Source organism: Acanthochromis polyacanthus, chromosome 7 (assembly GCF_021347895.1).
Source record: "Acanthochromis polyacanthus isolate Apoly-LR-REF ecotype Palm Island chromosome 7, KAUST_Apoly_ChrSc, whole genome shotgun sequence".
Classification (NCBI taxonomy): Eukaryota; Metazoa; Chordata; class Actinopteri; family Pomacentridae; genus Acanthochromis; species Acanthochromis polyacanthus.
Genome location: NC_067119.1, coordinates 41,652,317 through 41,668,203, shown reverse-complemented (window position 1 = coordinate 41,668,203; position 15,887 = coordinate 41,652,317). Strand labels below are relative to the sequence as shown.

At 41.1% G+C, this 15,887-nt stretch overlaps 1 protein-coding gene across 1 annotated transcript; it reads right to left on the bottom strand.

Moving 5' to 3' along the window:
- Nucleotides 1-1,996: 1,996 nt before the first annotated feature.
- tm2d2 (TM2 domain containing 2) lies at nt 1,997-14,920 on the bottom strand. Its single transcript, XM_022219480.2, has 4 exons — nt 14,543-14,920; nt 13,233-13,320; nt 13,032-13,150; nt 1,997-6,102 (listed from the first exon to the last, which is right to left on the bottom strand). Exons 1-4 carry the CDS (start codon nt 14,797-14,799, stop codon nt 5,889-5,891), a joined length of 678 nt encoding a protein of 225 aa, XP_022075172.1. The 5' UTR covers nt 14,800-14,920; the 3' UTR covers nt 1,997-5,888.
- Between the last annotated feature and the right edge of the window lie 967 nt (nt 14,921-15,887).

Sequence of the window (15,887 nt, the reverse complement as noted above, 5' to 3'; positions counted from 1 at the left end):
AGCTGAACTACCCCATCAGGACTCTCAGCCAAGTACTGAGTTTGAAATAACTCAAAATTATATCCAGCACTCACCTGTGTCCTCGTACCAGTAGATCATTAAAAAAAAAGTTGTTTGCTTTGGTTTGGTTTTTTTAGTTATTTCCTGAAATATCCTCTGCATCAAACATTTATGAAACAAGAGCTTGTAGTGCATCTGTAGAGGACTATTTCAGGTGGCAGATTAATACATCCCTCTATTATTTACACACAGATTAATCCTCATAAAGTGGGTGCTGCAGTCTATCCCAGCTGACCACAGGTCTCCAGTCTGCAGGTGAATAAATGTGAACATAAACTCTACATTCAGCTCTGCAGACAGGAAGCACATGTTTATTTGAAACCCTAGGGTTTCTCCTTCTTTCTTTATACATTTTTTGAAATTTATTTTTGGCGGCGTAAAAATACTTGAAAATGTGTGAAAATTTCTACACATCAGGACCAACAAAAAATTTGACATTTTAGGGCGTGAGTGTCAAACTTTTTTTAGTTCAAGGACCACATTCAGCCCAGTTTGATCAGAATGACAAAAGTCAGACCAAAAACAACAAAAACAAGACACGAGACAAGAGGGAAACACAAAACGACAAAAACAACCACAAAAACAGGTAACAAAAGGACAAAAACAGGAGACAAACGACAAAAATCAGGCCAAAAAAGACAAAAATACAACAAAAACAAGACAAAATATTACAAAAATGAGACACAAAATGATGGGACAAACAAAACAAAAAAGCAACAAAAGAAATTGACAAAAAGATTACCAGGTGTCCATAAATTGACACAAACGAGACAAAAATGTCAAAAAAGGAACAAAACAACAAAAAAATAGCCAAAAAACACAAGCTAGACAGGAAGGAAACACAAAACGACAAAAACCACACAAAACAACAAATAAAGCAAAACACAAAATAAAAAAAATATGACAAAAACAAAGGGCTGCACAGTGGAGTCCTGGTTAGCACTGTCACCTTGCAGCAAGAAGATCCCCGGTTCAAATCCCGGCCTGGGATCTTTCTGCATGGAGTTTGCATGTTCTCCCTGTGCATGCGTGGGTTTTCTCCGGGTACTCCGGCTTCCTCCCACAGTCCAAAAACATGCTGAGGTTAATTGAGTACTCTAAATTGTCCGTAGGTGTGAATATGAGTGTGATTGTGTGTCTGTATATGTAGCCCTGTGACAGACTGGTGACCTGTCCAGGGTGTCCCCTGCCTTCACCCGAGTCAGCTGGGATAGACTCCAGCACCCCCCATGACCCTAGTGAGGATAAAGCGGTGGATAGAGAATGGATGGATGGATGGATGACAAAAAGGAAACACACAACGAGAAAGAAAAGGACAAAAACAACAAGAACAAGGACAAAATGAGACAAAACAAAAAAACCAACAAAGAGACATTTAGGACCAAACGTGACAAAGTGACAAAAAATAGACAAAACACAAATAAGATAAAAAAGAAACACAATGAACAACAAAAACACTTTTGAGATGGCCTACATTGTGAGGTAGTTTAAAGAGTACTGATGTAGTATTCTGTTGCTCTAATCCTGTCAGGATCAGGACGGACAGCTTGGAAATGAACTAACGCAGTGGAATCAGACAAACAGGCTTTATTGGGCAGCCAGGAGCTCAGACATTACAGCAGGATGTCCACTAATTACCAGGTTGATGATTCTAACTGGCCCCTCCAGGTCACCAGCTGATTTGTGACTGTCTTGAAGCCTCGAGGTTGTAATGTGGCAGTCACTAACTCAGACATGACAAAAGAAGCAGACATCTGACTGAACATGTGACACGTGTCACATATGCATCAATGGAGGAACTCAGGCTACTCAGTCTAATCCTGTAACACGAGGCCACGCTGCAGTAAGAGTAGAGGCAACACACTCCTTCATGGACATCCTACCAACACCAAAGACCTCTTGATCCAATCAGGAGAAATAAAAATAAAACACAAAGTACCAGATTCTCTTTATTGAGTCAGAAGGGCTGTGAACAGTGAGACATGAAAAGAGACAGTTTGGAGTAATCCTCACCATCATCAGCATCAGCACATTAATCAAGAAGCTAAAGAGCATGGAAAGGTTGTTTCTACTGTGATTCAGGAGACACATGCTAGTTGAGCTCATAAAGGAAACTTCAGGTAAGAATGCCCCCCCCCCCCCAATATCCCCACTAAGCATGAAACAGAGAAATAGATAAACAGTACAGTGGATTAAAGTCAAAGAATACAAAGGATTCCACAGATGATCAATATTATATACAGTATCTTACAAGGCAGGAGGCTCCAGAACATCCAAGATTTCAAACAGGCATGAGCCCAGCATGTGTCTGTACCAATGTGGAGAGATAGATTTGGATTTTTGAATCAGATTTAAGGAAAGATCAGATAGCTGGAGAAACTGTGTTCACGTCTTCCCACTGGATTGTTAGAGCATATAACCTGCCGTACTGTGAATTAGGTGGAAAACTGCAGCAATATGTAAATAGTGCTCTAATGCTTCACTCTAGAAAAGGTGTTAGCCAGCTGAAAATATGCTGCCTGCTGAAAGCATCCTGCTGATAAGAAGAGTTGACACGTTGACGGTCGGGTCTTCAACTTTTATGATGAGAGTTAAAAAGGGTTTTACTGATCCTTAGGTAATGAAAGCTGCTCTATCAATGAAAAAGCACAGAAACCTCAAGTTCAGGGAAAGACGAGAAATTTGACAAAGTGGAAGATGAAGATTTGAATATTTAATGTGAGACCTGAGCCTCGCTGTAGAAACTCAGTGAAGATCAGAATTAGCTTTAGCTTGAGCCATCTGAATGGATGGGGCTCTGCAGCTGAACGTAGAGGAGGTGAATGCTCCCACAGCAGTGATTTGTGGGCTTTTAGAAAGTGAAGGAATGTGCTGCTTGCTCCGTCTTAAAGCGTTTGTCGACTCAATACAGAAAACCACTAAATCATCGTCTCGTCAATGTGACAAATGTGACTGCTCTCCATCTTCAGCCTCGTGTTCCTGCATGCTGCAGTGTTAATCAGTCTAAGCACAGCTGGAAGCGGAAGAAAGTAGAAGAGGTGAGCGAACTACAGAACATCTCTAAGATCACTGCTCAGGGTTGTAACTGGTCAGCTAAACCCCAGATGTGCTGAACTGTGAATGAGCTGCATAAAATGTAGATTCACATGTACATCCAGACTGAACTGCATTTTCTGATATTTTCCTGCAGACATTCATCTACAAACCGTCCAGGAGACGAGCCTAACTCCCACCCTGGGGCTACAGACTCCTGACATGCTAACATTTGCACTTCAGGAACACGTTGTACAGACCAGTTCATGGTTTCCACTTCCATGTTTGTGCCCAAGGACAGCTGCAGACTCACATGTGCTGCAGAACATACCAACACAGGTTCCACACATGCAGACTAAAAAAACAACACGACAAACTCTGACAGCAGAATGAAGGGCTGCTTCGGTTAACGTTTGGCAGGAAAACAAGAAAAAGACTAAATGAGAAATCAGGAGTGTAATGCTCAACAACAGCAGGTGGAATACAGTGCAGTCATTATGGGATACATTCAGAGTGTGACGTGCATTCTGTGCACGCCGTCTGTAGAATCTGATGAGCTTCATGGACACAGATGGTGAACTGAACATCCATGTGAACATACAGATGTGGAAACCACACATTACCAACAGATTTTAGATTCCTCACTCTGAACCAAGGAAAAAAACTGACTGATGTTTGTCCTGATCTGGTAGCATTCACTCTGGCTTTAAACCAACCGAGAGCACTGAGCATGAACCACATGAACTGACAGGGACCTTAGCATTGTGCAGAGCTGGAACCACCTGACCAGGTAAACCTAGAGGACCCAGAACCCCAGGGCTCAAAGCTCTCACATTTAATCACCACCACTTCAGTTAATACAAGCTTCACTGATCCTTTCAGACACAAATGATGTTGAGTGGTTGGCCTTTGTGCTTTAATCTCTTCAGCTGTAGAGTCCTTGTTGGTTTCTGGGTGAAAACATTGAACTGTTATGGACAGTGGGACTGTGGGGGTCATTAGGGGCCAAACGATGGCTTTTTATGCCGAGGCCTTTCGCACTTCAGTCCAACTATAAGTTTGTGGCCCGTTTCCTCCGTCCTTCAGCACATGACTGAACATTCTGTAGTTTTTGTATGCATTTGGAGTGTTACTGTAGTTTTCTATCCTCCATCATTAGGAGTGTAGAAGCTGACCAGGAGGAATACATCAAGGACAGAGAACTACTGTCAGTCGCTGCTTAATTTGTTTTACTCACTAAATCCACAGGATTACAAAACAAGGTCACCAACGCTCCTTTCACTTTCTGTTACCGTGGTTACCTGGTGATCTGCCATGCTGCAGAGTCATTTAAATCACTTATCTTTTAAAAAGCTAATTAAAGTTTAATGCTTTAGGTTTCATATTATTAATTTTCTGCCTTTATCTTGTTCTATATTATTATCACTACAATCAATAACTGATAATTTAACTCATTCTACGCCTGTATTTCTTAAATTTTACTCATGATGCTCAATGTTTTACCTTGAATTTGTGTTTATTTTGTTAATTACTTCTATGAAAGGAGCTGTTGAAATAAAGTTTCATATTTTATAGAAATAAAATAACGTTTTGAAAATGCTTTAAACAGAGCCAACAGACCAATGAGCCAAAACATTAAAACCACATTCTGTTCTGTTCCAGTTTTGTCCTTAGACCCGCTGAACCTGGACTCAACCCGATCACACAGGCTCCTTCAGAGGTTTATCTCTCTGAGGGATAAACCTGCAGCAGTGCATCCCTTAAACACCGTGTCACTGGTTGATGATGCTGTTCCTCTTCACACCTCACAATCCCAGCTGTTACAGAGAAGCTCTAACCTATAATCATTTTATTCTTGTCAAAGTCTGTCAGGTCTCTTCACCTGCACATTCGTCTCTCAAACTGAAACTTACTCATTGTCTGACATGACTTCTCTAACTTCCACAGCTTTTTGTTTTAGTCTCAGCCTGCAGCAGCTGGAACACCACGCCAAACAACTCCCCAAACATGTCAGCTGTAGAGGCATCCTCTAGACTGAAGTCCATTTAAAGTCCATTTCTAAATGGTTCTGCTGCAGTTAGTTTGTGATGTGAAAGACGGCAGAAAAGCACAGTGACCGAGGAAGCAATGTATGGGAGTCATTCAGTAACAACAGTCAAACATGCATGAATTTCCACAGAACAGAGGTGAGCTGTGTCCCACCTCAGATGTTCTTAGAAAGCAGGTAAAACACAGCAACTACACAGTAAACATACAAATCATTTCTCCGATTTCTTCCCCCAGCGCTGGTCCTCGAGGTTTAAATGATGCTGGACAGCGTTGCTCACAACAATCACTGCGTTACCGTCAGTCATGTGACTTCTGTGTAGAACTCCTGCTTTGTTTTGTAATAATCTGTAAATAATACAATGTGACTACTAAAGGCAATAATGCACTGGTTCTTCAGAATTCCGATCAAGCGAATCAAACTAGAAACGTCAAAATGAACATTTATCAGACAGAAGAAGAACCGTCATGGCCACTGCTCTGGTGGAAGCTGGGAGTCCAACAGTCATTCTTATGCATCCTGAAAAGTGGAAAATTCAAGTGAATTAAATTAAATGCAGCAAATCATTTCTCATTTTTCTCTCAAGCCCTTGGGAACCCTTTAGGAGCCCACAGGAGCTTCTGGGAAATCTGTCAGGGCCCTCAGGAGGTCTCTGGACTCCACTCAATGCCAGTCAGAACCAGTGCAGCCACATCACTGGACTCCTCCAGAACACACATACATGTTGGACCAGGAAGTGTCCAGAGTCTCAGTAGTACGTACACCAGTTGCTGTAATCGCTGGGCATCAGGCCGCCAGTGATGAGCAGGATCAGGTCCACAAACCACCAGATTCCCAGGCCTCCTAAGGTGAGCAGCTTCCCCACTGCGGTGCCGGTGTGGCCCAGGCAGAAACGATCGACCCCGAAACAGCCGAGGAAGAAGGAGTACAGCAGTGTGGTGATGAAGTAGTGTCCCGTATATCTGAGGAAAAGCAACAACAGACGATTTAAAGTCAGCAACTGTGAAATAAAATGAATCAAGAACACGTGATTCAATCCACTGGACCGCAGTTCCTTAAAAATGTCTGATGAAAAGTGTGACAAGTGACTAAATAAACACGGCCATGTTTAAGCAGAAGTAATGGAAATACTAACAGGGTTTAGGAAGCAGCAGCAGAACACCAGCAGGTCTGATCTACAAGGAGTGCATTCATTAAAGCAACACCTGCTCTGGACTGTACAGTGAACAGAGCACAAATTAAGTATTAGAGGATTCACAAAGGTAGCATTTATCCAAGTCTTGGACTGCAGTGGAGTCTTTGTACAGGTGCTGGTTTGACTGTGTCCTCGCGCTGCAACTCTCACATCTATGCAGTTTCTACAGCAATTAGTCTGATGAGCTGATGAACGCTGAGAAACGCTGAACATGAGGGGAAGTAGAAGCACGGCAAGCAACGACATGGTGGCTCTGTAAATGTGTCAACAGTGCCCTCTAGTGGTGAAGGCTGGTAAGGTGTTTGGTGACGGTACAAACATCTCATGGTGAACACGGCACCTTTTCATCAAACCCAGTCCGCGTTATTCAACCTTCAACAGCTCTAACTGTTGATTACAATTCACCAACTGTTAGGTGCTGTAAAAATAATAATAAAGGAGGAATTATGAAAGTATCACCAAAAAAGATCATAAAAGAGCAGCTTCATTTCAAAATAAAAAGGCTGGTCTTTAATTATCCAGACATGTTTAAATAAAAGGCAGCTTTCATGGCTGTTTCTGTGGAGACCACCAAACTAAAAAGACCATCAGTGTCATTACAAACACTGCAAATTCTGTTGGCTGTAAATCACGCTAATTCAATTTTAGCAAAACTAACAAAATTAATGTGTGCAAAAGAGTGGATTTAGTGAGACTTACAGAACCCTAGGGTGGCTTTGGATTATTTCAAATGCATTCACACAAACTATTTTAGAAGGTTAAAGGGTGTTTTGAACAACAGCCAAGAAAAAAACAAATAATGCCATGGAATTTCAGATAATCATACAAAAATAGAAAAATTAGAGATGCAGTTAATTAGTCAAACCCAAAGAGGGAAAACTATTTAAAAAATGAAAACAGAATACTTTATTCACGTTGGTTAACTAGAGCAGCACACAAACATGCTGAGGTTAACTGGTGATTCTAAACTGTCTGTAGGTGTGAATGTGAGTGTTTGTCTCTATGTGTAGCCCTGTGACAGACTGTTACCTGTCCAGGTGAACCTTCACCCTCAGTCAGCTGGGATAGACTCCACCCCCATGACCCTCATGTATAGACCTTTTACTCATGTTAGTTACCTAATTTGTGTGCACCACATTTTGTTGTCATTTAACATCATAATGTTAATATTGTTTGTTATATAGGTACATTTGATTTTATTATTTAATGCTGACATTTTATTTCTTATTGCTCGTTATCGTGCACCGTCCAGTGGAAGCTACTGATATTTTCGTCATGCCCTGTATGATGACAATAAAACCATTCTATTCTATTCTAGTCAGGATGATATCAATTCACTGCATTAGAAGTTCTCTTTTTTAAAAACCACATCCGACCTGAATCTGGCAGCAGCAGTGAGCTGTTAGGAGCTGTGCTGCTGCTGGCAGAGAAGCCGGTCCTGGCCAGGCTTCTAGCAGCTCTCCTGCTGACAATCTTACAGCTGCTGCCCTGACAAACACAGAAGGACAGGCTTTCACCCATCTCAGCTGTCAGAGAGGAAACAGGCTCAACCAGACTGACACTGGTTAGACTAGGTACAAAAGTACAGAAAAATGTAAACATGAAGCTCAGCCAGCGGTACTAATCTGTTACCAGTTTGTAAGATTCAGTTCACTTCAGTTTTATCTACATAGCACCTCAGTAGCTTAGCACAGGCAAAGACAAGGCAGCAGCTACAGAGAACTATCCATCATCTATCAGTCCTTTGTCCTTTATCTTTTGGAGGGTTGTGGGGGGTGCAGCCTGTCCTAGTCCACTTAGGGTGAAGGCAGGGTTCAACCTGGTTCCCCAACACAGAGACACAGACAGCCAAGCACACTCACACTAATGCATAATTCAGAATCACCAGTAAGCCTCAGGATGAAGAGACAAGGTGAGACGTTCCCTGGTCTGTGTGTTTGTGTGTCGGTACGGTAGGCTGTGCTTTTTCTATTTTTTCAGGCTGTGTCTGGTGGGCGTGGCCAGGTACACCTGTGGCTCCTTACAGTCAGTACAGAGGGTTAAAAGCCAACCTGGTCATCGTCTCCAGGCATCGATCAGCTGCTAGTATCTTCTGTCTAACCCAAGACTGTGGCGTTTTGTTTAATAAGCTCGTCTTGTGTTGAACTTTGGTTTTGTTATTTTCTGTAAATCTAATTTTTGTTTTACAGTCAGTTTTCCGGCCTCTGTACTGGGCTTTTTGTTCCATTTGTGCCCTAGCTTTAGAGGATGTAACACAGGGAGAACATGCAAACTCCACACAGAAAGAGCCCAGACTGAGATTCTAACCCAGGATGTTTGAGCCGTGAGGTGACGGTGCTAACCACTGCAACACCGTGTCCTGCAGCGAACTAAATTAATAAACAATTTGTGATTTACGATTGCTGAAAAAAGTTCATTAGCTGTCGGTAACAAACAAAGGAAAGCTCATCATGATTATTGGACTAACAGCTCTTGTCTCTCCGGCTTTGACTACAACACCAGTGCATGGTTGCTTAGACAATCCAATAGTTTCACATATTATCATTATTGTTTGCTTTTCTGCGGCCAATCCAACTCTGAAACTAAATGCCAGACTGGTAAGAATTTATCATCCACCCAGCAGAGAGAAAGCTGATTGATTTTGGTGATCCTGCAGCCTTTCCTCTGTTGCTGACATCAGTTTTTACTTTCCATTTCCTAATGAACATACCTCCCGGCCTGTTTCTCATACCAACAGGCTGAAGAAGATTGATTTTTAGAACCATCTGCACCAACTCTGGCTGCTCTTAGAGAAATCTTCTGTCATCTGCCCAGTACAGAGTTTAGTGTGACGATAACTGGGCAGATTTCTGCACTCTGTCCATTGACTTCTTCCTATCAGTAGATGTCAGAGCATCCAAGACACAGATGGCCGGTTATTTTATTATTGTCACCAACAACATTAAGTCTGGACTAACAGTGGGAACAAATAAATACCAGAGGCTTGATATTACAGACAGGATAAATCAAAGAAAAATGTGAGCAGCAGATTAAATATGAAGCTAAAATCTAAACAAAGAAAGTATGATATAAAGTTCTCAAACTTATCTGAAAGACTGACTGCAGTCATTCACTGCTAATGTTAAACTATTACTATTCAACCCACACCAGTGGCTCAGCAGAGCAATAAGCCTCAGCCTGAGCACAGAGCACAGCTGGATCCCTGAGCGTCCAGCTGAGCTTCAGTTCAAACAGAGCAGAGACAGTCTGGTTCTCAGGGTGGGCAGACAAAGCAGCCTGAAGGACTCTGGATGACTGCATGAACGTCACACCAGCTGGGTGAGTCAACCTGTCTGCAGCCCACTGTCACACCCAGAGAAGCAAAAACAACAAGACAGAAGAAGGAACCCATGTGTGGCTCAAAGGTAGACACACTGCACTGACAGCAGACTGAAATAGAAAACATCTCATATCGAGCAAAAAGTGACTGACAACAGTTAACTGGGAGGAATTAATTCTACAAAACGTAAATAAATGAAGCTGCAGTCCACACGGTGACTCACTTCTCACATCTACTGGGGCAATAAGTAGAACTTCTGCACTTTCCTCAGATTTCTCAGGTTTGGAATTTCTTCAGAAAACTACAGGTTAAGAAACAGCACTGATGCTGAAACACAATCAACCTCACTTCTGCCACGACAGCTGCCAAAGGAGCTGAGAGCTGCTGCCATGGAGTGAGCCTGCTCTGCCACCGTGTTCAGAAACACCGGTCCACTGAATGTAAGGACCCAAGGATTTTCAGCAGAACATTACGCTAATGAGATGATCAGTTTCACACGCTTCAGGGGTTCTAATGGTGTGGCTGATCGGTCTGTATATGAAATAAGTATGAATGTCCATACAGATGAAGAACCAAGTGATCAGATCAGCCAGTAAGTGTCACTAGGCCGGTCCATTCTGTGGAACATCATGACCTCATCATCATTCTGCTATGGGGGCAAAAACATCTGGCTTGTTTGTATGACCAATCACAGTCACTGTGGGCGGGGCTAAGTGACGTATGCAGCTTTGGTGTTTCCTCAAAATACTGACAGAATTCTTGTGGTGGAACATTTGGATGCAGGAAGAAGAGAATTGTCATTAAACTGGCCACTAGCAGAGCTATCTTCCTCCATGGTCCACATTGTCATTTTCATGTGGTCGATTACTGTTCTTAGGTTGTTGTCGTTTCCTGGGTGAAAAAACTGTAACACAGACTGCCACACAAATGATCAGCCAATGGCAGTGAGGTGTGAGGCGACATTAACAAATGCCTTCTCCAACTGTACACACACGATATTTTAACTAGATCTGATTGATGTCCAGTGTAGAAAGTGGATGTAACGAGTACAGTGAAATAAAAGCATCAGTACTTACAGGTTATCAAGGATTGTAGACGTAAACCTGCAATCTGGTGAGTCAGACTAGCTGGTTAGCCTGCAGTTAGCAAAGTGGCTGATTTCTGTTATTTTTGGTCAGACAAATAACAAATGTTTACAACAATTCATGTAAAAATCTGTTTTTTGGAAAGCTACAGGAGCTTGTTAGTATGACCGAGCCACAAAAACCACACCAGTAGGAACACAGCTGGCTGAAATAAACTGGAATTAAGCTTTGAGCTGTGAAATCACCTGAAATACATATTTTGGAGAAAAAGACAAGGTTTACTGTAGGCCTCTGTCTCATTTGTAGGCACATAGGCCTAATGAAGTTAATTTCATAATGTACCTTTTCCAGTGATCCATCTCAGGATGACAGTTTACAGAATTATTTTTTGCGTTACTAACCATTTTCTGACAATAATAACGAGCTACTAATGTCAAGAACATTTAATTGTCTACACATAGCAGAACAAATGTGACGTCTTTGAACAGATTCAGCTGTTCTGTCATCTTGTTGAAGGGCTGTCTCTGTCAGTAACTACAGAAATCTAGTACCTAAGTAGATGCTTTAAGAGAAGAAGTTTATGTGAGTAAAAATCAGCTAAGGAGTAATAATGTGTAACAAATCGTCTAGACATTCAAATTCTTTTATTGATTAATTAAAGGACATTTTATTACACTTTGATGATTGCCTTAACAATAGAAACATATGAAAAGATAGTAAACTAGGCACGTTTTGGACAAGTTTCCAAAATTACGCTTATGTATGTTACTTTTGTATGTTACTTTTGACGGAAGAAAAGTTCACTTTTGTTCGTCAAAAAGTAACATGCATAACCACAGTTTTGGAAACTTGATAGGCCATTTGTCAAAACGTGCCTAGTTTACTATCTTTTCATATGTTTCTATTGTTAAGGCAATCATCAAAGTGTAATAAAATGTCATTTGATTAATCAATAAAAGAATCTGAATGTCTAGATGATTTGTTACACATTATTACTCCTTAGCTGATTTTTACTCACATAGGTTTATGAATTCAACTCATTACACTGAGAAGAAGCAGCACCAAAATAACTGAGGCAAAGTATGAACATGCAGGCAGCAGCCGACATTTAGAAAAAACGAAGTTAATCCATGAACATCAATGAAACACAGGTGATAGAGGAGTAATGCTGCCTTCAGTCAGATATCTTCCATGCTGCTGTCAGAAGGACTTCCAGGATTAATGACTGTTTTATCTGAAGCTTCCTCTACATGTTCAAACTGACACAGACACACTGTTGGATATCCGTACTAATGCTATCCAACCATTCAGTATCTCATCCCAAGCTACTAAACAGGATTTTAGTGAACAAGTGAATCATCTGCTGAAAGATGCTGCTGCTTGGTGGTGGAGGGAACCGGAAACAGCAGCAGCTCTAACGCCAGGTGAGCACGACTGATGGAAAGAAAGCGCTTCTGTTAAAACTTCTCATCTGTTACTGAGGAAAGTTTGTTGTTTCACTGCAGCACAAAGGGACACTGAGCCTTTTCCACTATCCTCACAACAGACCAGACTATTAGCTGTAGCCCCTGTAACCAGACACAGGATGGCAGCAGCTGTAGCTCCTGAACGCTTAGAAGATACACGACCGTTCAAAAGTTTGGGCTCATCCAGACAATTCCATGTTCTCCATGAAAACTCCCACTTTTATCCATGTTCTAACATAACTGCACAAAGATTTTCTAACCATCAATGAGCCTTTCAGCACCATTAGCTAACACAATGTAGCATTAGAACACAGGAGTGATGGTTGCTGGAAATGTTCCTCTGTACCCCTATGGAGATATTCCATTAAAAATCAGCTGTTTACAGCTGGAATAGTCATTTAGCACATTAACTATTTCTACACTGGATTTATCACTCATTTAATGTTATTTCTATTGAAAAGAAACTGCTTTTCTTTCAAAAATAAGGACATTTCTAAGTTTTGAACAGTAGTGTATTTAAATTTAAAAAGCACAAATGGGACTAAAACGGATCACTGAGAAATCCAGTACACACACGAATAAAAATGAAGTGCTTATAATGTTAATAACACCAATACATGTTTTAGTCAAAAGATCCAAGCTAAGAAAACACTGTACTTTGAACATAAGGACAACTACAAGCTGTGACATCACCGTCACCAAACAGCTGATTATCCATTTAGAGTTGTAGTTCTGGCCACCTGACAAATGCACTCTGAAGTTTGGAGCGACAGAAAACAGCTCCTGTAAAGCCTTAAACAGTTCTGAGTCCAGTGGCATTGCTTACTTGATGCAGGGAACACTTCCTCTGCTGAGGAATTCTCTATGTCCAGCACATTCTATATCATCCAGCGCCGTGCAGATGACCTGTGTGTGGTTCACCTCTTTCTGAGTCTGGCCACCCCACTGGATAAAGACAAAAACAGTAAATGAGTTACATGTTCTGAATCACTCCGCACTGGACAAGGTTTCCAAAAGCATCACTCACCCCAACGCAGCCGTGGCCCAGCTCCTGATAGGCGGTGTAGTTTCCTGCATGGTCCACAGGGTCCTGACAGTAGATGAACTCCTCGGGTCTTCATCAAGCATACAACGCACAAAACAAGTCAAGAGTGAATTCAGTCACAAAAATACCTACAATGGCCAACTGTAGTTACTTTTTTATTTATTGTTCCAGTTAAATTGTAGGTAACTGTGCCAGTGTCTGTTTAAAACACTGCAATAGTCAACAAACGTACATGCACTGCTTGTCAGTAGTGAAGTTTGTCTTACATGTCACTGTTACTCTGATGTAAGGTCCTATTCAGCCCACAAATAAAGCAAACAGTTGGATGGAAGTAAACGGCGCTAACTGACATGTCTGACAGTGAGAGCCAGAAACAGTCTGAGCAGGACTGCTAAAATATATTTTAAGATCACTGTAATACAACCGAGGGAATGGGGTGCTTTTTGTGACATTTCAAGGACAACAACATACACATCAGAACTCTCAGACCACATCTGAGCAAGTGAATACTTATTTCTGCCTGTAGAACTCTTAATCCTCTGCTGTCCCACTCCTCTGCTGCTCAGGAAGGTGTTTGTGTACATTAAGGCATAGCTACTCAGTGAAGACTCTATAGCTGCCAGTACTGTATGTCAAGCTAGAAATACACACTACCCCAGCATTCACACAAGTCTTTTCGAAGCATCCATTTCATATTGTAAGTGACCATCGCTCTCCTGTCACACATTATCTTCCTTAGTATCCTGCTTTCAAGCTCAGCAGTGGTAAACAGTGTGATCTACGGTAGTTTGGGATGAGCTTTTAGATTCATGTGGCAAGACAGTGACTTTTCGAGATCACAGTGTATGGAACAGCAGACCTCCGTGTTTCTAAACCACTAAATTTGGGGAAAATGCAATTTAAAATGATCACAGCTGGTCAGTGAGTCCTATCAAGCAAAGTCTACCCAACACCTGTCTCACACTAACATCCCCAGAGCACAGAACCTCCAGTTAAACATCGGCTGGAAAAAAGAAAAACAAACATCAAAGTTCATCTTTAAATGAGTTAGTTTACAATTCTATGAATCACTAGTAAAATGCATAACAAGGGCAACATGAATTATAAAGTCAAGTTTATATTTTACCTAGTAGTGAGTTCTGCATGCAGAAGACAAACAGAAAGTGGACAGACTAGTGTGTTTATGGTGTATGTGTTGAAATGTTACAACAGCAGCTGGTAGCAGTTAGCAACAGCTAATGCTAACATGCTAACGGCTCGTTCCAGCAGGTCTACCGTTAAATGTTACTTACAGAAAGCTGCAGAGGACCACCGGGGACGGAGGTCTGTACTCATAGAGCGTGTAGTTTGAACTATCCATCGGTTCATATTTGATGACCTCCGGCTGCTCGCTGGAGGGGAGGGCGGTAGCTGCCTGACCCGGAGAGGAGGCAGGAGTCTCCGTTGTCGACGAGTTCTGGGAGTGGATTCCTTCCAGACATTGTAGCAGTATGACCGTCAGCAGCAGTAGAAACTGTCCGCACAGCAGAATATAGCTGACTGAAATCATTGTCACTCTCAGAACACTGCGCTGCTTCTGATAACACAGCTAACCATGTTAGCAACGATGTTTAGCTACATGATAACCGTTTAGCTACATGATAACCGTCTCCCGAGAGTGACGTAATCAGGAAGCGTCTTGAGCAGTAAGGATGTAGACGTCACATGAGCGATCTTATTAGGGTCAATATTTAATTGTCCATATATATATATATATATAAATATATACAAGATATATCTTGTATATATTTTTATAAAAAGTTAGAAAAAAATGTTTTTTCTGTTAATTATGATCATGTCTTTACAAATCCATATTTATTTATTTATTCTGGAAACAGTCACTTCTTAATAAAAACTGATTGGATATCACTAAAATGTCAACTAAATAACTGTCTGAATTTTTCTAATAACCGCCTTCTAATTAGCTAAACAATAATAAAATGAGCTTATTAAATTTTTGTGTTCTTTTATTAAGCTGAGATAATCATGACAGATATTTCTTTTTGACAATATATTAAATTCTATATAAAAAATGACAAATTGTATCTGTGTCCGAGAAATCACTTTCAATTAAGTTTCCCATTCCAAAAACACCTCTCAAGGAAGTGTGTTAATTCCAGATCACATGACCTGCTCCACATGATGTCATTTCCTACTGAAGAAAAGACTGGAAGACTCCAGGCTTTCTGACTTACACACGTGGACAAAATTGTTGGTACCCCTCAGTTAAAGAAGGAAAACCCACAATTCTCACTGAAATCACTTGAAACTCACAAAAGTAACAATAAATAAAAATTTATTGAAAATTAAATCATCAAAATCAGCCATCACTTTTGAATTGTTGATTAACATAATTATTTTAAAAAACAAACTAATGAAAAGGGCTGGACAAAAACGATGGTACCCATAACTTAATATTTTGTTGCACAACCTTTTGAGGCAATCACTGCAATTAAACGATTTCTGTATTTGTCAATGAGCGTTCTGCAGCTGTCAACAGGTATTTTGGCCCACTCCTCATGAGCAAACAGCTCCAGTTGTCTCAGGTTTGATGGGTGTCTTCTCCAAATGGCATGTTTCAGCTCCTTCCACATATGT